Source organism: Semicossyphus pulcher, unplaced genomic scaffold, assembly GCF_022749685.1.
Source record: "Semicossyphus pulcher isolate SPU_LCO1_2020_fin unplaced genomic scaffold, fSemPul1.0.p SCAF_13, whole genome shotgun sequence".
NCBI classification, from domain to species: Eukaryota; Metazoa; Chordata; class Actinopteri; order Labriformes; family Labridae; genus Semicossyphus; species Semicossyphus pulcher.
In genome coordinates this window covers 27,648,583-27,672,616 of record NW_027211637.1, presented here as the reverse complement: position 1 = coordinate 27,672,616, position 24,034 = coordinate 27,648,583, and the positions used below count along the sequence as shown (strand labels likewise).

The following is a 24,034-nucleotide window of genomic DNA, read 5'->3' as shown; positions in this document are numbered from 1 at the left end:
TCTCAAGGAGGCAAATATCAGCACTGTCCTGGCCTTTGGAACCTCATACAGATTCCCTACCATTCAGCGTTTCCTTTGGATGCACTGGGGCTTCAACTGACCGTACTGCAGCTTCAATATTGGACACTAGGAATATATTTGAAAGATAGAGAAAGAACACACAACACTGGACCTTCATCCATGAGACCAGGTTGTAGGGTGTGAAATTAAAAGTGAATGTTTAGTTGTTGTTTTAAGCTAACCCCTTGATCTTTTCCCTAATATTAACCTTCAAATCGCTCCAAAGGTATCAGCCTTCAATTCAGCCTAAAATATAGTGTCGGGAATAGATAAGTACACCAGTGATTGCGCTGATCCAATACCATAATTTAGTAGCCCCTCAAAAATCAACTGGTTTAAGGTAAATTATCATGTGATGATTTACAACATCGGTGTGGGGCTTATAGTTCTTGTTCTTCCAAATGAGATGCTAAAGGGATGCGCTAAAGCTCCAGTATTTAACAAATCTGGGATGAGAAATACAGTCAACCTTACCATACAAAGTACCAGCGAAATGTGACTAATGATGCTGTTTTTATATCCAAATGAAGCAAATCTAAATGTATTTGTACAGCTCTTAATATTACTGAAAGAGAGATTTGCATAACCAGAAGCGTCTGGCTTGTGAACAAGGATTAAGAGCTCTACTGTTGCAGATCAGTTCCACATGGCTCAAAACAAAGACAAGCTGTACAATCACACATGAAGTGCTGATTGATTTTTACATTTCGTGGTAAAAGGCTACAACTCAATAAATTCTAGGTAGGTGATGTACAAATCAGATCACATTGTTCTCCCTCTCTGGAAAAGCACAATGTGCCATGGCACTGTGACATTTTTAAGATGAGGAGAATGATAAGGAGCAGATTAGACGCAACAGCTTCCCCCAAGAGAATACTTATGATGTCCTCGTGCAGGAGGTAAAGAACTGTGATGAGTGAAAATTGGATTTAAAGCCTCTCGCCTCTGTCCGACAATTTAACCGAGAGTTTTTGGTGCCTGCACTAGAAATGTAAATGTACATGAAGGCTGAGAAATAAAAGATAAAGATAGGAGAAGAAAAGTTTTCCTCAAAGTAGTAGTTCGACAGTGATGAGTGGATACAGGCAGGTTTTCAAATATTTGAAGTATGGAAAGTTTGGATGAATGAATTAGTCCAACATAATTAAACAGCAGCTATTTTCCCCTGACTTCATGCCCAGGGTGGGAGCTTTATTGATGTTATAAAGTCACTGCTATATACCAGGTTTACAAATCCAATGGATGAAACGAATCAACATTTTTTCTAAATTTAAATAATTTCACTGCTTCTCGATTGATCAGCAACGAAAAGACACTGAAGAGTGAATATCTGGAGGGACATCAGGCCATATTTCAAGTGAAAACAACTTATATTTCTGACTCTTTATGTACCAACAGCTAAGTCACAATAACTAATGTTGGATTTCAACCAATTTCTATCTAAAATTAATGTTCGCTAGCTAACATAATCGTTACCTAGCTAAGACCACCATTAGCTAGCCAAAAAGGACTATAAGCTAGCAATTTACAACTTTCCAATTGTATTGTGTAATACTGTAAAACAGTAATGTTAGCTAGTAAATGGTTGTTGGCTAACAATAAGCTGGCTAACAGTAATGCTAATTAGTAATCAAAAATATTTTATCTTGAAAAGCAGCTCATGATTTTCACCACTTCAGCAGCTAGCTTAAACCGGTTCCTAGCCAACTAACATCATCATAAACTAGGAATTAAACCCTTTCCTATTGTATCGTGTAACATCATCAAGCGGTAATGTTAGCCAGGAAGTGGTTGAAGGCTAACATTAGCTGTTGTCTCACATAATGAGTAGCAAAAATGTTATTTTATCTTGAAAAGCAGCTGATATCCCTCATGATTTTCACCATCCATTGTCTTTTCAGCTGCTAGCTAAAACCAGTTCCTCGGCATCTGTTAGCCAACTTACATTATCACAAACTCAAAATTAACCCCTTCCCTATTGTATTGTGTAACACCATCAAGTGGTAGTGTTAGCTAGGAAGTGGCTGAATGCTAACGTTAACCGCTGTGTATTAACGTTAATTAGCATTTCCTAAGGAGTAATTAAATATGTTGTTTTTTCTTTAAATACTGCCCTATGTCCCTTATGATTATCACCATCCGTTGACTTTTTAGCTGCTAGCTTCAACCAGTCCCTAGCTAACTGTTAGCCAACCTACATTATCATAAACTAGGAATAACCCCCTTTTCCTATTTTATCCTTTAACATTGTCAAGAGGTAATGTTAGCTAGCAAGTGGTTGAATGCTAACGTTAACGGTCGCTAATGAGTAATTAAATATGTTGTTTTTTCTTGAAATACAGCCGATGTCCCTCATGATTTTCACCATCTGTTGTCTTTTTAGCTGCTAGCTTCAACTAGTTCCTAGCTAGTAGCCAACTAGCATTATCATAAACTCCTAGTTAACCCTTTTCTATTGTAGCCTATCATGTAAAACTTAGTGGTAATGTTAGCTAGGAAGTGGTTGAACGCTAACGTTAGTAGTTGTGTAAGGTTGTTCATTAGTTAGCAGTATGAAACAGCCTTTGAGCTAACCACCATGAAGTCAGAGGACAATGGCCGCTGTGTCATCCTGGAAAAAGCCTCCTGGAGTCCAACTGAAACAAACTGAATATACATTTAAACAATTCAAAGGTGTAACTTTTTTTTTTTTCCCCAGAAGTGGACAAAATGTTCTTTGCAAGGAGAAGTTTAGGTTTGGAGTTGTGTACTGACCTAGAAAGGATGTCGAGGGAAAGGCTGCAAACTTCCCTGAGAAACATCTTGGGAGTATGACGATCAAAGATTGGTAAACTGAGTGTTCGAATTACCTGAGAGCCAGAGGGGACTTAGAAAGATACCTGTGCTGGCCCTGAAGCAGTGTCCCCAAAAAACTGGGACAGCCATTAGCATCTCAAACACTGCAATACACGACATAAGAGATTCATTATGTCTGACGAACAGAATCTATTGTCCTGGCATCTGTAAGACTTTGCTAAGATTGTATGTTACATGTTTGAATTTGAAATGTGTGGAGTATCTTATATTTACCAGGGATCATGGGGTGCTTTCTGGTGTTGTTTGACTTACCTATGAGTAGTAATTTAATGTGGGTTCTGTGATTTTATAAAGGCCGACCACAGGAGATCACCTCCTGCCAGCACAGTTAACTCAGCAGCCTCTCTTAGAATTTCTCTTGTCTAATAAAGCTGATAATGTCTTCTGTCCATCAGCATGAAGACTTTTACCTTATTTACCCCCCATCAACTTAGTGAAATGGGGTTTCTTCTTTATGTCTGTGACAAAAATAAGATTTCAGGAATGAACTGATTTATGAAACACCTCACACGGCGATTTTTTTCACTGACAAATATTTGCTAAAATAGATTAATTATGAAACTAGAAACAGGCCTAGATTTTTCACTGGGGTGACAGTGTATTATGTTTTCTCTCTCCGAGCTCCCCTCTTTCATGATCGATGGATCGCCTGCAAAACTGGAGGTCTGATCTGACTATATAACAAGGTTACTTCAGACCCCCCAAATGCTGGTCACACTGCATGTTAAAAGACTAACTTCTCATCTGCAAGTAGAGCAAAAACCCATAATAAACCACGAGTAGTGAAGCACTGTGCTGCCTTTTTCTCTCTGATGGCTTCAGGCAGCGTTTAAAACAAGATAAGACTGGCTTATAAAGGTCAAGGGATTTAAGCACGAAAGACTCACATTTCAGGCATAATGTCCCTCATTTGCCCTCATCATCAGGGTACCTCTTCATCTTTTAATCTGTTCTTCTTGCAAAGACCTCCACACAGTCGCAGTAAGTTAAGTTGGAAAGGTAGATAGATAGAAGTGCCTCATTTTTTAACACTATGGTGAGTAAAAGTACCAAAACATTAATGTAGAAATACTCAAATAGAAGTAAAAGTCCATTTAAAAGCCCACCGCAGTGAAAATACAGCAAGAGGACTTAATGTAGTAAAAGTTCTGCAGAACAAAAAAGGTCCTTGATATATTATTGTTTAACTGGTTGTTCACACAGGTGCATCAGCTGTTAGCAGCATATTTATGTTGTAACTGGTTGATATGAAGCTAGGATGAAGGTCTACTGTTACAAAGTCTACTCCAGTTGTTTCAAATCTAAGGGATGTGTCCACGCAAAGGGTCACAAGACGACCTTAAAGGAGCAATTTGCCACAGTCAGTCAAAGCTGGTGTTCTCTGTAATCGATAGAAGCAATAATATTTGAAATTGGCGCCATAGCTGTGGAGAAAGTTGTACAAACAGCTCCTGCATTCACCCATTCTACATTTCTACAACACCCAGCATGCATTGCGCCCCTCCCTCTGAAAGGAACGGCGCAGTGAGAGATGCTGGAGTGAAACACAACCGTTTTCCCTGCAGGCAACGGCTCAGAGTGGGACAGAATCAGAAATACAACGAGAATATACCAGTGGATGGTCTAATAAATCTTCGTGTCTGCAGTCTACATTTCAAACCTGACGATTTAGAACGAGACATGACATCAGAGGCGGGCGTCCTAAATTGAGGAAGTGTAGTTCTGCAAGCTCCCTTCTGGCCTCCGCCAGATGACGTGTTTTACGTCGTCTGGTGGAGGTTTTCCAGGGCCCATTGGAGAAGCGGAAAGCGTTTTCTGATGGCATTAGCTCCCCGTAATGCATGACAGGACTGAGGTCGAAAATCAGCAAACTGGCCCTTTAAGCAGTTTTGAGATGTTTAATGGCAGCAAGTTCTCACTACACTTCCCTTCAAACTTTTTGTTTTGTTTTGTTTTTTGTTAAATGTTGCCATTTTTATGTCTGTCTGCCTTGAATAGTTCTTTAAGTGATACCATATCAGAAGTTTAGAGGGGGAGTGTGTCTTCAGTAGAACTTTTAATAACTAGTAGACTTATGAAACGCTCAAGATTTAGTTTATTTGTCAATTTTTATATGTATATGCACTCATATAAAAGACAAAATACTGTTCTCCCAGCCGACAGCATTGTCACAGAAAAGAAACAATTGTATAAATATGTCTAAAAACCTCCTGTTAAAACAACCCTCCTAAAAATAATCATCTCTACTAAAACACTACTAAACAAAATCAATAAAAACAGCCCAAGTATAAAAACAAGTAGCGGCGCACGATTAGCAGCACAGTCAGTCAAGTTGACTTTAAAGTTGCCATTAAAGTAACCAGTAACTTATATCAGATAAACATAATGAGGTAAGATGCACAAGTAAAGTGCAAGTTCCTCATAACTGTATTTTACATGACTTGTCTGTGTGGCTTCACGGCCTGTATAAAGATGATTGTTGTGGCTTTCACACCTCAGCACATGTTTTCTCCTGCTTCATTCTGTTGTAGTCGAGCGTTTCTTTCTCTGTTTGCTCCCCTGGGAAGAGATCTAACCTGAGTGCCCCCTAATAAGTGTTAATCCACTCATGTCAGTCAGCTAAAGATGCTCGGGTTACTGCTCCAGAAGGAAATCTTTTATCCTTCTATACAGAGGTTAATTCTGTCTGCTGGTTTTGAAGTGAACCCTACTTTTTTTATTTTACGGCTCAGTTAGGAGAGTTTTTTTTTCTCTCACGCACCTACGTTTGCTGACATTTCATATCTCTCCAGTGTTCCTGTTTCCTCCGGCTTTGAAACCACCTGAGCGGCATGACTGACTTTCCATTTTGCCTGAGCTTGCTGCTGTTTTTCCAGCTATTTTAGCCTCTCCTGCCCCCTCTGCTTTTCTGTTATTTACCACGCTGTGCCCTTTTCTGTAGCACAAGCATGTAAAATGACACCAGGGTGACCTTTTCCTCTGCAAAACCAGCCAAAGACAAAGAATACATTTTTTATGCTCACTATGGTGCTTCTGCTGCTCCGGAGACAGCCATCTTCAACATCATCATCATCGTCAACCACAAGGACGATACACTGCCTGCAGCCTGCTCCTGCAATCTGCTATGTGAGGAGAAGGAAAAGGTAAAAGTGCATGCCTCCTGTCAGGCCTGCATTGATCCATCCCACATGTTTTTTTCAGGTGTATCTGTACACATTGCTGCAGCATCAGAACCTCGTCTTAATGACCACATAGGAGCATCCCAGAAATGCTGAGGGGAGAAAAAGAGGCTGTAGTTCTCACCAACAGTGACTTGAAGGCCCTGACATCAGCCCCTACGACTTTGACCAGATGTATTCGGGGCCTTGGAGGCCTCTGCTTCAGCCCCAGAGTCGTGTCGTGACCCTGATTACTCTGGACCGCATTGGGGTCCTCTCCCTCTCTCGTCTCATTTATTATATATTTTTTTGTTTCTGCCTGCTGGAGCAGAGCCGGCTGCTGCAGTCCTTCACATTTATAATGCTGACATTGTCCTGCCACCGGATACATCCACCTCTTCATATACTCACAATAAAAACACTAACTTTATTAATTTATAAAGCTCCTTTCTTAACAATGTTACAGAGTGCTTTACAACAATGAGGATAACCAGACAAGGCAGATACAAATAGAACTAAAACAGCAGGGAGGAAGGAAAGACCATTAAAAATCATTAAAAGAGATAAAAACGTTCACAAAATTAAAGTTTAAAAACACAATTTAAAGTTAGAGACAAAGTGAGTTGGAGTTCAGTTGACAGACCGTTTTATAGTTTAGTTTAGGGGCACCAATTGCAAATAGCCAATCACACCCTGACCTGTCCCAAGACAATGGTTGGTTCGAACTAAAGTCTAGACTTTTCCCCCAACATAAGCCCTTTTTACACTGCGGTTCCGCCTCAGCGCTGTAACGAAGCTCCGCCGTCATGCCAACTTTGCCATTTTACATTGGCCCAAGCAACGCCACTACTCCTTCGCATCGAAAGGAGCCAGCTGAGGTGGTTCGGGCATCTGATTAGGATGCCTCCTGGGGCCGACCCAGAGCTCACTGGAGGGATTATATATCCCGTCTGGCCTGGGAACGCCTCGGAATCCCCCAGGAGGAGCTGGAAAAAGTTGCTGGGGAGAGGAACGCCTGGGCCACCTTGCTTAGCCTGCTGCCACTGCGACCCAGGCCCTGGATAAGCGGAAAATGGATGGATGGACGGCAGCGCCGGCATAAGGCCGCCCCAGGTTGTGTTTTTATATAGCGTTCTGGCGTTGTGGAAGCAAAACGTGTGCAAAGTGTAAACAAACACTGTGCGTTCAACATAGAAGACTGAACGTAACAGAGGCGTAATAATCCCGTCTTGAACTCGCAGTGTAAAAAAGGGCTATAGACAGGAAGTCTACTTCAGCCGGCTTCTCCGTTCAGGGGCCATGCTGACTGTTATCTACTGTACTCCTACTATTGATAAGAACCTCATACAACACCACTTCAAACAAACCAAGCTATCCTTTGAACTTTCCTTAATATTGGTTTTATCGGCTGATTATTTTCTCTCTTAATCGATTATTTGTTAACTGCTTAAAATGCTGAGAAAAAAAAAACTGTTCAGATGACCCAGAGGCCAATGTTACATACAATTAAAACTGTCCCATCACTTCACCAAAGCCTCCTGATGAGACTTTCATGCTCTTTTCTGTGCAAGGAAAAAAATAATTCAAGTGACTTTTTAACAGAAATTGACTCCGGTGATATTCTTTATACGCATGCTTCCTCATCTTCACTAAATATGTTGGCGCTGCAATTTGTCTCTGGTTCGGGTTTCTGCACACGTCATCGCATCTTGTATGAGAAGGTTTGGTTATCTTCTTTATACAACAAAACATTGGTTTATCTTTCTTTTTAAGTCCATACTGCACGGACTGCCTTCTTATTTATGTTCTCTACTGACTCCTAAAAGTCTGAGTAGCTGCAGCCTTCGGTCACATGAACACATGATGTGCGTCATTCCTCGATCTCACTTGGTAAAAGTGCTTTTAATGTTTTTGCTCCCTTATCTTGGTCTGGGAATTTTATCAGGATTAAGGATCATTTTACCAGTGAATGCACATCCCTTGTAAAAGAGATTTCGTATCTCAATGGGAATATTTCTGTTAAAATAAAGGTTACATAAAAATAAGAATACTACTTCACCTTCCCTCCTCCATATTATTTTCTTCACTATAACAACTACGGTCGCTATGCGTCACTGCCTTGATGGAAATATGGGTCGTTCCATCTTACCGATAGATGATAACCGCCTACTCAGGGAACTAGGAGACAGAGTAGGATCCTACCACCACTTATCTGATAGTGAGCATTTAACAGGCTGATGATGACATCCACATCGGCTGTTAAGTGCAGACTGTATTATACGACACTGATGTTCATCACTGTTCTTATCTCTCGCGCTTCTCATTGTTGTGCATTATGTGGAACATGTGCAATATGGGTAATGCACAATATATGTTGATGTCATTGATATGAGTTTCTTTGGATAAACGTTGATTGTTGTCTGTTTTTACTATTTATTTATTAATACAACTGTGGAGGCAGCTGAATGTGTGCAGCTTTCAAGCCCAAGACAAATATTTCAACAGGAACAATAAAGTATATCGTATTGTTTCAATTTGCTTGGTATCGTATCGTATCGTATCGTAGCGTATCTTTACGTATCGTATAGCATCGTACCGTATCGTATCTTTACGCATCGCATGGTATCGTATCTTTACGTATCGTATCGTATCGTATCTTTACGCATCGCATCGTATCGTATCTTTACGTATCGTATCGTAGCGTATCTTTACGTATCGCATCGTATCGTATCTTTACGTATCGTATCGTAGCGTATCTTTACGCATCGCATCGTATCGTATCTTTACGTATCGTATCGTAGCGTATCTTTACGCATCGCATCGTATCGTATCTTTACGTATCGTATCGTAGCGTATCTTTACGTATCGTATAGCATCGTATCCTATCGTATCTTTACGCATCGCATCGTATCGTGTCTTTACGCATCGTATCGTATCGTATCTTTACGCATCTCATCGTATCGTATCTTTACGTATCGTATCTTTACGTATCGTATCGTATCGTATCTTTACGTAGCGTATCGTATCTTTACGTAGCGTATCGTAGCGTATCGTATCGTATCTTTACGTATCGTATCGTAGCGTATCTTTACGTATCGTATCGTATCGTATCGTATCTTTACGTAGCGTATCGTATCTTTACGTAGCGTATCGTAGCGTATCGTAGCGTATCTTTACGTATCGTATCGCAGCGTATCTTTACGTAACGTATAGCATCGTATCGTATCGTATCTTTACGCATCGCATCGTATCGCATCGTATCGTATCTTTACGTATCGTATCGTAGCGTATCTTTACGTATCATATCGCATCGCATCGTATCGTTTCGTATGATATCGCATTGTTTCGTATCACTTCGATTTGTATCGTTTCATATCGTATCACTTCGCTTGGTATTGTATTGTATCGTTTCATACCGTACCGTATTGTTATCTTTCGTATCATGTCGTATCGTATCGTATTTCCCCTCAGCTCCATTGTTCCCTTACGCATGTTTAAGCACATTGTTTTGGTTTGATGGCAGGCAATTTATTTGGTTCGCTTCAATCTCACCACTCTCCAGAACCTTTTTTTTTCCATTCACAGGAGTATGCAGGTATTTTCAGCCAATAAAGCTCTAAGAAACCCTTTGTGAATGTACCCAGATCTGTAAAAAGGCAACTGCTCACTGCTCACCTGTTGTCCATCATAACTAATAAGTCAGCGCTGTCTTTACAGGGTTCTACACCAGCCCAGACAAATGAATGAATCTTGCTTTCTGTGTCTGAGATTAAAATTCTGACCTTTACATTGTCAAGTAAATTTGATTTGCATGGACGTTTCGTGTTTCGACTAGACTTAACAGCACTGTCAAAGTTAACAACTGGGCTTCAAACTGGGCAGAAATGCACCACCTGTACGTGTTTATTCAAAATGAGGCTGCTTATGTCTCAGATGTTAAATTAATGTGAATGTATCACGCTCGTCCTTTACTTCTGATCCCTTACTACAAGATAAATCATGTTTGTGACAGCAGTTTTCTTACCTGCTCACACACATCCTGCTCAGCTACATACTGGCCTTTGTTTGGCTAACCTTCATCAGCAGTCTACCTTTAGCTGAGGCATCACTATCTCCCCGCTTTCACCCATCAATGCCCCATCAAGGGCCCGTCCAGCCGCTGTCAGCCGATTGTCATGCCGTTCGCTCATCATAAACCAATCTGTCATGCACTGTTAATGTTTAAAGGATACTGTTGTGTGCGCTGTTTGCAGTAGCGACATCACAGGAGACATTAATGATGTGAAGCGACTTCAGGACCACCGGATTATAGGTGCATCGGTTTCTTCAATATTACACTTTCTTTTTGGGTTGTTCAGCTTACATGTGCTTGATTTGATTTATGAGGAAATGAAAGGACAGAGCTGAAAGTCAAAATTACATTAAGCCTCTTAGCAGGATGTGCAGTGTGTTGAAGTGGTTGGTGTTGAAAACCTTAACTTGATCCAGGGTCAGTATCAGACAGACGACTCTTTGCCGCGGCAGCTTTCACTGGATTTAATCTCTGCAACCGAGGAGTTATTTCATTAACACGAGTTATTGACTCATTTAACAGCACATGGATTAACGATATCCATGTAAATTCACCTAAAAATAAAACATTAAAGCTCATTTAAATTACACAACAAAATACACGGGTTGTTACGCCCTCTAGAATTAACACATTTTCTGATCTGACGCATTAATTACAAGGATTTTTCATTATCCTCTAAAACCATGAAACTATTTTATTATCTGACAAGGTTGTGTTGGACTTGGTTGGGTTTTGGAAAATCATGGTTTGGATTAAAAAAGTGCTTAATTAAAAGTACTTAATTAAATTTGTAATGTCAAAGATTAAAGCTGCCTTGCAAAATTGAACAAATCTGAGATCTTGTGGAACGACACGTACCAGGCGGGCGATATGGCCTAAAAATGATCACGATATTTTGCAATAATGATATTCATGACAACATGAAAAGCATTTATTCATGCAAACACAATAAAGTGTTTGAAAATGTCCCTTCTTTTCCAATGAACTTGATGGTAATCTACAAGAGAAATAAAGAAGAAAAGCAAAATGTAGGCTTAATTAAAAGTGATTCATTGTTTTGTTCTTTCATTAAGCCCATAAATGTCTGCGTGTCATATCGGGAAAACTTTTTAATGCTTACTGTGCAGGCGTCATGTCGCTGCCACCGGTGTTTTCTGAAGCAGCACGTAATGACTATGACTGCTCTCTGCGCAGTAAAATGCAATTGTTTTTCTTGTCTTCAATTCTTTTGCTAATATCTATCAAACACTGAAGTCTGCTCTCCGCCAAATGCACTCTCTGCTCTCAGCTTAGCGCCCCCGCCTCTCCACACTTTAAAGCAGAAGCAGGTGCTTTGAAAATGAACAGGAAAAGCAATTCGCAACTTGATAGCTGTAACAATTTTCTTGCAAATTTTGCAAATTATGTTGTTTTGTTGGAGGTCCGACCTCTTGTAGCCAAACCACTTCCACACGACCAAAGTAGCCCTTCCGGGGTACTAAATCTCCGTAGGCTGCGTGCTCGGGTCTGCAAATACGGCAACACATCATTGCGCAGCTACATCGACACTTTCATATCACGTAAAAAAAAATATACCAGTATAATCTGAACAATATGATATGGCACAGCCCTAGCACCTGGTAACTTAACGTGAGCGTCTCCTCATCACTATGGCCCGTCCTCTTCTCTGCGGGGAAAAGCTAACAACAATCACATCTTCTTTCCATGAGCTGCCACAAATAAAATATGGTATGACAAACACTTACAAGCCAGGCATGGTTAGCACAGACGCATACCTGCTAAAGAGCGCTAACATATCAATAAAAAAAAACTAGTTTTTGACTTCTCGAAAGCTGAAGCTCAGACTTCCTGGTAGGTCTATTAGTACAATTAACTGCTCAGAAAGCCATATTGTTCGCACAATACTTGCAAGAAGTTCTCCTAAAAGTGACAACACATTGTCAAGAGGTTAAGTTGAGTGACTGAATGAGCTGAGGTGACCACCAACAGCCAGCAGATTACACCTGTCACGCAAAGTGACCACGCCCCCCAAATTATTCATCATCCACCGTACAGAATGAAAAGAGATACCAAAACCGTTTTTTAATCAGGCTGCAAACATGTGACATGATGTAAAGTTGGGCATTTTAATATAGAGCCTAATGGGTGTTGACTCACTTTTGGAACCAGCCTCAAGTGGCCACTCAAGGAACTGCAGTTTTTGGCACTTCCACACAGGAATTCTAAGCTTGGATGAAGTACAGTCCAGTTGCCTTTTGGATTAAGTTTATAATTACCATGACCTGGATGACTGAGAACCTTCACAGACTTCCACACAGGCGGTTGATGCTTTGTTAAAATTCCTGTATTGTTGACGCCTCCATCCCCTCCGACCTCCTCCCTGAGTGGAGGTTTGGTAATTACTGCAGCTGCTGGACAGTTTTAATTCAAAAATGTGTCGCTTATTTGGTTCACCTTCTACCAAATGTTCTTGGAAGAACCTCAGACCTGCCAAGATTACTTTACAGATAAAGAACGAATCATGACAAGAGTTTTAAAGCATTCTGCAGGAGTATCTCTGAGCGATACATAATACATAAGCTGGTGTAACAGTTAGCGCAGAAACTCGTTCCCCCTGACAGATCCGTGCTGTTCTTCTCACACAGAACACACTTTCTAGGATCACAATTTTGAACGCTTGCCAACTGCACCCTTTCATAAATGTGCGCCGCGCTTTAGAGGCAATTAATTTCTATTTATTTTATCAGTGTAGCCCTTCAAATTGATTTCATGGTTGTTCCTGCAGTCGGAGCCGCTGGTCAGGGAAGCATCCTCTGCGGACCAAAGCGCCTGTTGAGGAACTGATGCTAATCTAGATAGAGGGAAGACTGGGAGGGGGTTGCACTTTGTTACCCCGCACCCCTCCTTCTCCTCTTCTTTCTCTCTCTGTTGAAGATTGTACTGATTGTGCTGCAATATGTCGCATGACCGCGGCCACAACTGCAGCCTGAGGTGCAATTTCTCTGCTTATTAAATCAATGGTGTGTGCCTCTTGAAGCAGAGTGTGGACCTCCATGTGTTCATCACAGCCGGCACTCTTGACGCAGAACAAAGCAAAAGGCTTCCATGTGTTGCTCATCAAAAAAAAGACTCCCTTTTGATCCTACATGACGCATTTGCTTAATCTCACATTATGTAGAAGAAATAAAACAACTCTTTGAATGTGTAATATGGACCTCTATTCAAAGAAAAGCTTTGATATTCATGAGGATCCCCTCATGTTTATTCATGCTCCTGAACTTATGCATGTTTCCTTTCTTTTGCTGCATTGCCTGTGTTTTTGGGAAGCAATAAATGTTTCTTTACGGTCCTCTCCTCCTTCCCCGCACGTTTAGTCCCAACAATGCTTCCCACAAGAGAACTTGAAGTTGCTCGTGGGTGTTTAAGCACACCAAGATTGAAGTGAGAGCCGCCTGAGCCTGTTTGACTGTTCGCTGGGCTGAGTGAGGGATCTGCCCTGAGACATTTGCACTACAGTATCCTGCTGACTTGCTCGCTTGCTCACACTGCCATAGAAACAGGGTTCCTGAGTGCAGTGGAGGCTCATTCTGCTCAGGAGCAAGCGAGGGAGAGGATCGGGAGGAGAGAGAGAGAGAGAGAGAGACAGAGTGAGCGAGAGGGGAGAAAAAGAAGAAAGAAGGAGAGAAAAAAAAGAGACGCACAGAGAGAGGAAAAGAGGAGCAGAGGGAGGGAGAAGTGAGCGGAGAGTGAGAGGATCAAGAGAGGAAAAGTGAGAGACCCTGTCACTGGTGAGTACATCGCTTGTCACAGCAGATTGAATCAGTGGCTGAAATCGGACGCTTTGAGCCTCTTTTCTTCTTCTTTGTTGGCTTTTGATGATTGATTTCTCTCCGGCTGGGTGCTGTGTAGCAGGTTGTCAGTTTGTTGTGGGATGTGAGAGGATGACACACACACACACACACACACACACGGTGCTTCTCGCTCAGATGAAGAGCAGCAGCCGCTTTTTATTTCTCAATCACTCCTTAATTCTGTTGTAACCTCCGCGCTTGTAATCTTTGACTAACAGCGTGTATTTACTTTTGCATAATACATGCCGACATAAAAGTACTTCTCGCCTTTCTGGCAGCCTCCCTGACTATATCATACTCTTCTCCATCATTCATGAAGCACCATGTTAATATTTGATTAGAGTGGATGTCTGCAGCTGCACTTTCCGCCTCAATCTTCTGCCCATTATTAGCCGGGGTAAAATTGGAGAGATATTGACTCGTCCTTTCTGCAGCTTTTATCAATTATTGAACAAGTGAACTAATCATTTCTCAGAGCAACTCCACCTGTTTGGCGGAGGTGACATAGACGCACTCAGCTGCATAGCGTAAATAATGTTAAGTCAGGTCACCGCTTGGTGTGTGCATGTGCGTGTTTTCTATTTATGTCTCTGTCTGCTTCTGTTTGCACATGCTTGTGTCACTTTTTCTTTTCTCCCTCCCTCTCCTCGCTCTCTCGCTGGGTTTTGATCAACGTGCATCATGACACTTTGATGAAGAGCCAGAGCTGTGGGGGCTAATAGGGGGGGGGGGGAGATACAGCAGGATACCCTGCGCCTCGTGTCAGCCTCAGCGCGAGGAAACTGTGTTATAGTGCTCATCGTCTTCCACGGTGTCACTTGGGATTTAGAGTCCCTCAGATGTGACGATAAGCAAAGATTCCCGCCTCGGATTCATCTGACAGTAATGCTGCAGAGAAAAAAAACAGTACAACCTGTTATGTAGGGCTGTGTGTTAATCCTGTCACTGTTTATGTTTATCTCTGCGGTTCACTTGGATCCCCTGCGTCCCTTCACCTGTTCCTACGGCGCGGTTGTATTTCTTCTCCTCCCCCTCCAGCAGCAGCAGCTTTGGGAGAAGGCTGAATTAAACAAATCCAGCCTGCCTTATCAGCTTTCTGCTGGCTCCTGCCATCACCGGACCCCGGTGGCCCTTCCTGGCAGGCTGCATTGTGTGTGTGTTTGCAAACGTGTGTGGTGGGTCTGCTCTGGATGTGTGCAGATACACTAGAGAGCATGTGTGTGTGTGTGTGTGTGTAGCCCTGACATGATTGTGTGTGATCAGGGTTTAGCCGCGGGGGTCGTTTGCTTCTTCTTTGTGAGTGGATTCAGGGATTCTGGCATTTCTCTTCCCTCCTCTCTCCTGTGACATGTTTTATGACTTCTTGTTAAAATGTCACTCACTAAGGCTGGACTGTAAAACGTCCCTGCGCGGAGAGCTTAGTGTGTGAACAATAGTGCACGGCGGTGTGATAAACCTGGTAAAGCACACAGCTGGGAATGCACGGCTGCAGGATGGGTGAGATAACGCTGAGCTTTCTGACGGCCCCTTCCTGCACAATTTGTTTCAATACAATATAAAATTGGACTGGATTTTTGCCGCCCCGGGGGTTGTGGATCAATACCCCGGGCCCGGCTTTCCACGAGGGGAAACAATATTGCTTTTGTAAACAAGAGGATATGCTACCCTGACAGTGATTGCACTTGTTTAGCAGAAGCAGAAGAAGCTGATGTTAAATAAAGCACCTGAGAGGAGAGGATAATCCTGCGTTCATGAGCTGGCCTAATGTTGCATCCCTCCATTGTTAGAGAGAGAGAAAGCTCTGCAGGGCAAAGCTGCGACTGAAATGCAAATGGCTGTTTAGCAAGTGGGGATTTTCTCTAATAGCCGGTTCCATTTTGGATCCGCTTCCAGGTTTGCTATAACACCTGGATGTGTTCAGCTCCGAGGCAAAAGGATATCTGAACGATTCTTTACGTCACAATTCCTCCTAAATAATCTCCTCTGCTTGTGACTGCAGCAACAGGCAGAGGAGAAGAACTACAGGTGAGGTGTAGAAAAAATGTGCAAACACAGTGACACATTTGTAATAAGATGTTGTGCGCTCAGGCAGCAAGCTTACTTTAGACCAAAATACACCAGCTCCTGGGTGTGGAGCGTTATTTACGAAAGGGGGAGGGAAACAACAAGTCCTCTGCTTTAATATTTAACACCTGTCAGTCATGTGAAAGTCAAAATTAGTGACAGCTTGAGAAGGACAAGTCGTCCACTCAGCCTACCACATGTGAGAATTCCACATGCATACAACATGAATGATGATTTCTGATAATAAAGAAGAATTAATAATATTTCCACTGTTTACTTGAGCTTCTGGTTTCTGCATGTCCCCCCCTCCCCCCCCGCAAGGAGCAAAAGCCATTTTCCCCTCCAGCAAAAAGAGAAATGAGTCAGGACAGGGTTAATGAATGTCACAGAGCTGTGACAAAAGCTGAGGTGAAAGCGCTTCACCCTTTTAGGTATCATACGGAGTGAAATAAAAAATGGTGAAGGTAAAAACAGGTGGATTTCTTTCTTTCGCTGCAGCTTATGAATATTATGTTTATGGATTAATTCGCCCTGCATTAATGGTTTGCTCCTTTAATGTTGGAAAAGATTTTAATTTTACTTTCATAAAAGAAATTATCGCAACGCTTTCAGGCTTCTTACTTCATAAAATATAGCAGTGTCTCTCTCTCAATGTGTCATTTTGTGTTGTTTGAATACATTTATGAAGCCCAAAGACGTCAAAAACGAGGGGTAATTTTCACAATAAAAGCATAGATTGGAGATTAGAGTTCAAATGTGTTTAGCAGAAATGTTTTCTTCTTTACTTATCCCATCGTGCATCTCATGAAGCTCTCAGATTTATTCTATAAAGTGGAGAACACTACAAGATAATCGGCCTGATTTTTGGATGGTTCTAAAGATGATCTTGCCAGCTGTTCCTGTGGTGTGAGGGATTTTACTTCCACTGATCTTCTCGGACGCACGTCATGGCCGCACCAATTTCAAATCTTAAATATTAAGCATAATATTTACAATCTGATATCCTGTTGTGTCACGTGGAACCAAATGATAGCCAATTAGGAAGCAAGCTGGCCGAAGCAGGAAGCGCACCAACCGCAGCCATGGCGACAAAAGCAAACAGGGAGCAGAAAGTAACACGTACAGCCCATGCTCACACCGTCTCCACCACTTCATCCACAGTTTGTTCTTCTTTTCTACCTGAATATTCAGTAAAAAGTCCGAAAGCTATCATCGCCAATTCTTCCTGCCCGTCGTCCGCCATGTCTCGTTTCACTGCGAGAGATTTGCGAGACTTCCAGTGTTGAGAGTCGGGACTCTGGTGGTTTGTGAATGAATCTGTCAGTGTGGGGTGTGCTGTCTCGGCGTAATCGTTGCTCTCCACACACTCTAGGAGCAAAACTGTTAAATCTATGATTATATATCGTCACGTGTGGGCTCTCTCACATTTTCAACATCTGTTAAGATTTGAAAAATCTTTTAGTGTGGGCCAGTCTCATAGTTAAGGTGCCAACCGAAACGTTTGGAAGTGCATAAGACAAAAGCAGGCAGCAAATCTGTCCAAGTTACAAGCTGGAGGTAGAAATTATTTGATGAAATTGTTCCATTATAACACCTTTAATCTAAAATTGGAGGAAAATGACTAAAGATATGAGTCAAAATTGATATAAAAGACTTATAGACATTACTTTGTATTCTATCTCCTGTTGCAGCTGGATAACAAACCTTGCACCATAACCTGATGGTGTAGTTGAACACTGTGTTCTCATCCCAAACAAAACCAGCAGATATAACACCAAAACACCCTGAAGGCACTCTTTCACTCTGTTTCTGTCCGGTTTACAAAAGAGAGTTTAAATTTAGGCTCCTTCAAGCCGACAACCCGGAAAGTCGATAGGAACAGTTCCTGCGTTGGAGGACTCATCCCGGGATGTTTCACAGGAGAATCAACTGCTTTTGATAAGTTTATGATTCAGCGCTGAAAATAATATTTATCAATGTTTAAAAAGTTGTTTCGCTATGAATCCAGACTAGTGCTGTTGTGGGCGTCTCAGTTTTAAACTTTAATATGCTTTACACCACTGCGCAAGGTAGAGAGAACTGTTTGTGCACTGCATGGTCAATAATCCTTTATCAAGATAAGGTGAATCTAGTCGCCGCACTGTAACTATAGGGAGGAGAAATGAGTGGATTCAGCATGCAGGTTAACAGCCCTGCTCGGCCCGATAACACTCCCCTCATGATGAAACGATTTGTGCTTGCCATTTTTCTTGTTATCAGCTGAGCCATAATGCATCATGAGGCGGCTGGCTTCCAAGCACGAGGGTCCCAAATGTCAGGCTGCGGTTGATTCAACAGATTCGCAGTGATGGATGCATCATTTCTTCGTGCTGACTTGTTGTTTGCTGCCATCAGTCAGGGCCCGTAGGCCGAAGGTCAGGTCAAACCGAGTTCCTGCCTCCTCAAAGAAATCTGATGTGGTGGCATTTTTTAATGTATGAGGGGTTTAGCCGAGGAAGAGTTCATGTGTCCTTGAAAAGTTGACGGAAGAAATTCAATATGAGACAAATGATCGAGACGTTCGACGAAGTTTGACATTTTGGGAAATACGCTAGCCAAGAGCTACAGAAAGGGTAAATAGGAAGTTACAACCAGCAGCTGATTAGCTTAGCACAAAAACTGGACGCAGGGGGGAACAGATAGCGTGGCTCTATCTATAGGTAACAAAATCTGGCTACCAGAAACTCCGCACTTATTAACATGTTTGTTTACTTTGTACAAAAAAATGGGGAAATTAACATTTGCAGTTGGATGTGCTGAACTTTTCCATGGCTGTAACTTATTGCCCGACAAATAACAACTGCGAGAAGCTAAGTTTGCCAGCTGCCAATGTGTCTTCAAATTTATAGATATGTGGGGATATAAATAATTGCCTCTTAGCCAACAATGGAAATAGAGGGAAACAGTTTGCCAAAGTTAACAGAACCTCTTAAGCTCACTAAATAAGTTCAATCTCGTGTGTTATCGATTAACCTCTAGAGACCTAGTAGGTGTTATTTTCTTTATCTTTGAAAGCATCTAAGCTAGCTGTTTCCCTTTACTTCTTGTCTTTATGCTAAGCTAACTTAGCCAGCTGCTGGTAGAAGATTCACTCGAGCTGAAACAGCATTTCGAGAGTATCTAGCTTCCTTATCGTGATGGATTTCCGAGTGAAACAGGACGTGCAGGCGGGAGACATCTTTAGAGGGATTTGATTTGATCGTTGAGAAGTGGGCGTAGACAGTCGTTCTCCACAGCGCAGTAGCTAGCTAACTGACCGAGCGTTCTTGGTGCTCTGCGGCTAAATGTTGCAGATTGATTGGTTGAAATTGTTTGGTGCTAACTTACGTAAGCACGCGTGAAATTTAGTTTTACCGGAAGAAAAAATGATCGGATTTTGATATAAGAATACGAAGAAATTGATTTTCTGTATTTTTTTTGGCCTATATTGTCAAATAGATGCACAATATTACCCGGGATGTGATCGAAAAGGATTAAAATGACATTTTTCATTTCACCTCGACTTTAAAATTTATGTGGTATTAATATCAGCCAGTAAGACAGAACCCAGAGCAAAACAGTTCCCTTGCTCCCAATGTTAAGAAAATTCACCTAACAGCACATCTAAAGCTAGCTTAACAAGTTCTGTGTTTTTTGTTTACTATGTACAAAATAAAAACGTGACTTAGTAAGCCATAAAGGACCTGTAGGTAGAGTGTGTTACTTTTGGATGTATCATTTGGATTTAGAGCTAGGCTAGCTGTTTCCCACTGCTTCCTGTCTTTATGCTAAGCTAAGCTAACCATCTCCAGGCTACAGCTTCATATTAATTAGAGAAACATGAGTTTGGTATCAATCTACTCATCTATCTCTTGACTAGGGATTTTCATGTCTGTGCATTAAACATGCAGCTACAGCTGGTTAGCTTAGCATAACATAAAAATAAGTAGAAACAGCTGGTTTTACTCCCTTCAAATGATGCATCTAAATGTATTTCCTTAATTTTCGAACTATTACTCTACCAACAACAACCAGAGAATATCCAAGTATTTTGTAATTTGCACATATTTATTGCCTCACCCTGTCTGAACAAACCCTATTAAATGTCCATTGCCCCCGTAGCCTCTGGTAAACAATCAAACATTTAAGTAGGCTCTTTAGAATGTGCCAGAACATATCTCCATTTCAATTATGTTTCTCCCACATATTTCCCCTAAACCTAATCAGAGACATTAAGAAGCTATAGCTTCATCCCACTCCCTCCACATCACTCACATCCTCTCTGTACGCATGACAGGGTAGCTGCTAGTCATATTTATTCGTCATGATTAACAGCACAATATTTCAGGGCAATGAGGCATCTGGAGTGGAGCAAAAGCTTTCATCGTGCAGAACCGGGCGCTTATAACTTGGGTTTGTAATGGATGTTGCACATCCATTTAAAATCCCTGGTGATGAAAATTACTGGGACTGAAAATGAGCTAAAGCTATTCTTTTACAGGAGGAGCAGGTTGCATCCTGTAAGTTTTATTGTGATTCCTCGGGAAATTAAAACATCCATACTGTCACGCGGGAAGCATGGGCCAAATGGATAAAGGTTCTCCACCCTTGTAATGCCATAAATTATCTGCCTTTATTATTTGATAGCATCATGCAGTCCACCTGCTCCGCGGCTCCCACGAGCTCTTGTATCACAGAGATTCTACCTCCAGCTGGTTTATATTTTTTTCCTTCACATCTCATATAAAACAAATCAAAGGACTTCATATTGGATATCATATTTATAGCTCTCGGTGGGGTAAAATTCATTAGCTACAGAGAGAAAGGGCGACTGTGTGCGACGAGGCTCTGGAGGATGATGGATCAGGCAGGATGCAGGTGTACCACATGTCAGGCGGCTGGGGAATGGCATGTTACTGTTTCTGGCTCAGGCTGAACGAGAGCAATGATGAGGTGACTCAAGGTCAGGGGCTCATAACACCTGAACTATGGAGAGGGATCTCTGGCTCGTACCAAACGTATTGCCTGAGGGGAGGTGAAGCTGAACAGGTCAGGTGTAGCCTGAACAGTTCACTGTGTGTGATTGTCTCATCCTAGTAGCCCTATCAAGATCATTGTCAGGGATGCTAGTGTGGAAATTATTGCAGTTGTGCGACTGCAGGATCACTGCAGGACTACATGAGCACACGGCCATTTGTACCTGTGGTTGAAATGAAACCGAGGCCTGGTGATGTGAATCTGTGTATTTTGAACCTGGGCCTTATTAATCATCTTTTGGTCTGTAGCTAATTAGAAGGCTCAAACCATTTTGGAATGGCTCCAGTAGATTGCCATAGCCAACAGCTGTGATGTGCCTGAGTGGCGCTTGTTTTTGCCACAGAGAGGCTCAGAGAGTTATTCGGAGTTTCTGACATCATTCCAGAAAGGATCCCTACAGATTTAGCCCGTTGTGTTACTGTAATATCTTTCCTTTAAAACCACAGACAGTTTTTCTCTTCACAGCCACCAGACTCCATTGACAAAAACAGTTACTTTACCTTGCAGAGCAGGGATGTTGAGAACGTGTTGTTCCTTAGTGTAGCAAGGCGGATTGTGAGGGAGTGAAAGAGAGGACAGTGGATGCATAAATAGCACAAAACACTAGATAACAAACTGGGCTAAGCTGGCAACGAGCCCAGAAGCCCCAGACTCAAAGCAAGTCCACTCCGGAAAACAGTATGCACTTAGGACTAAGGCACACCCTGTAACATTAAGTTTATGGACTTGTCATGGGCCATCGGCCTTGTCCTCATATGGTCCATCCATCCATCCATCCATCCATTATCTATTATCGCTATCCCAGCTGTCATTGGGCGGAAGGCGGGGTACGCCCTGGAATGATCACCAGTCAATCACAGGGCTGACACATAAAGACAACCTTTCACGCTCAGATTCACACCAATTTAGAGTTAGCAATGAACCTTACGAGCATGTCTTTGGACTGTGGGAGGAAGCAGGAGTACCCAGAGGGAACCCACGCATGCACAGGGAGAACATGCCATACAAACAGGCTCACTTTATCCAAATCGCGGTTCGAAATAGGATCTAGCTGTGAGGCAACCGCGCTAACCACTGCACCAGTTTTCTAAATGGTAAATGGTAAATGGACTGTACTTATATAGCGCTTTTCTAGTCTTTGCGACCACTCAAAGCTGCTTTTACACCACATGTCACATTCACCCATTCACACACTGATGGCAGAGGCTGCTACCTAAAGTGCCCAACTGTCAATCGGATATCACATTCATACCCGTTGGCTATGCCACCGGGAGCAATTTGGGGTTCAGTGTCTTGCCCAAGGACACTTCGACATGTAGCCTGAGGGAGCTGGGTATCAAACCTCCGACCTTCCGATTGAAAGACGACCGACTCTACCACTGAGCCACAGCCGCACCCTTTTCTACATAAAATGGTGTTAGTTACTCTGGTGGTTAGCTATCCCAAGGACCTCTAACAGGTTAACCAGGCTAAGGCAGCATGCTCAACTTCGTTACAGGTATGTGGGGCCGGTTTCACAACGATGTTTTAGGCCATGTCTACACGTACACGAGAATTATTGAAAACTAAGTTTTTGCCTCCTTCATTTCCAAAAAACAAACCGGTCCACACAAGCACGGTTATAAAAATCCCCAAACGAAAACGCAAAAACACATCAGAAACGCTGTCATGAGAACGCCACACCAATAAGCGGCGACATAACCCGGTCATGCAAAGAAGAAGAAGAAGAATCGCAGCCAGTCAAGAGTCTGGAAAAATCTATCCTGACACCTTTGTTCCTCAATGTAGTGGACGAGTAACTGTACATATGTGTAACGGTAAAAAGTCCTGTTAAGCATCACTGTTTATGTCATGTACGTCATTTTGCAAGGAATGTCGCCTCCTTTGTGACGCCTCACAAAAGGAGATAACGGCGATAACGTCACGAGCCAAAAACGCCGTTTACCCCGTCGTCGAAAGGTAATTTGTGTGTGGACGAAAGGTCAAAACGCAGAGAAAAAGCTACCTGCTGACTAGTAACACCAAATTTTGAACGTCTTTGATGGTCGGATTAACACTGTTTACTGTTGTTGCAATTTTTTTGTTTTGAAAAACTATTAATTTACCCAGAATTCAGTGCACCATAGTCCTGCTTAAGCTAGTCAAGAATTAAACTGCTCTGTGAAACGGATGAATTTAGACGTCTATCTGAAGTCTGACTATTTGTTACATCTAAGCCAAGATATCTTTGTGAAACCGGCCCTAGGAGTTTGCATCCTGTCAAAGAACTGTAATCAATGTTGCAGGTCTTAATTATTGATCCTATAAGCAACCCCCTCATCTGTTTAATGTTGATGTTTAATGTGTTTTATTGAAGATGACTGAGGCAAAACGTCTCTGGACAGAAGTTCTTTTACTGCTGTTGAGGAGGCAGCTTATAAATATGCAAGTTTCATTTCTTCTTCTCTCTTCCTGAGGGTGGAGAAGATTTCCCAGCAGTCACATAGGCGAGGCTTTTTTTATTTGGGTAAACAAGACAAGTCTACAGCGTCTCGTGGGCAAGAGAACTGACATGATGGGGTGTTTCTACACAGAAATCTTGTTTGGCACAGCTGGAAATACTGGCCTCAAGAAAAATCGGAATTTTTTGTCTCTGTGAATAAATCATCATTCTAAATATATTTACTTCTTTTACTCTTTTATTTATGTAGAATATCTGACATAATTTCGATAACACTAATAACTTAGGTGACATTTAGGTTTAAGTGTGTGCTTGAATTAGCTTTCTACATCTGAGTAGCTGATGATACGAAGGATCCTCACTGATATCATTTGGTGTATTTAGTGTATTCATTTCACATTTTTACCATTGAAATGTTCTCAATTCAACACATTCAGGGCTTTTTTTTTAGGCCTACAACAAATCATACTATCATCCC

The 24,034-nt window shown here is 42.0% G+C and overlaps 1 protein-coding gene across 2 annotated transcripts in view; it reads left to right on the top strand.

Moving 5' to 3' along the window:
* syt6a (synaptotagmin VIa) overlaps positions 1–24,034 on the top strand; it is a 70,760-nt gene that overhangs the window by 22,620 nt on the left and 24,106 nt on the right. Inside the window, exon 2 of one of the 2 annotated variants that reach the window (XM_069660036.1) lies at positions 12,059–12,093. The exons of the other annotated variant lie outside the window; for it this stretch is intronic. Within the exon in view, the coding sequence (XP_069516137.1) occupies positions 12,059–12,093 (35 nt within the window). The remainder of the gene's footprint in view (positions 1–12,058; positions 12,094–24,034) is intronic. 2 annotated transcript variants of the gene reach the window in all.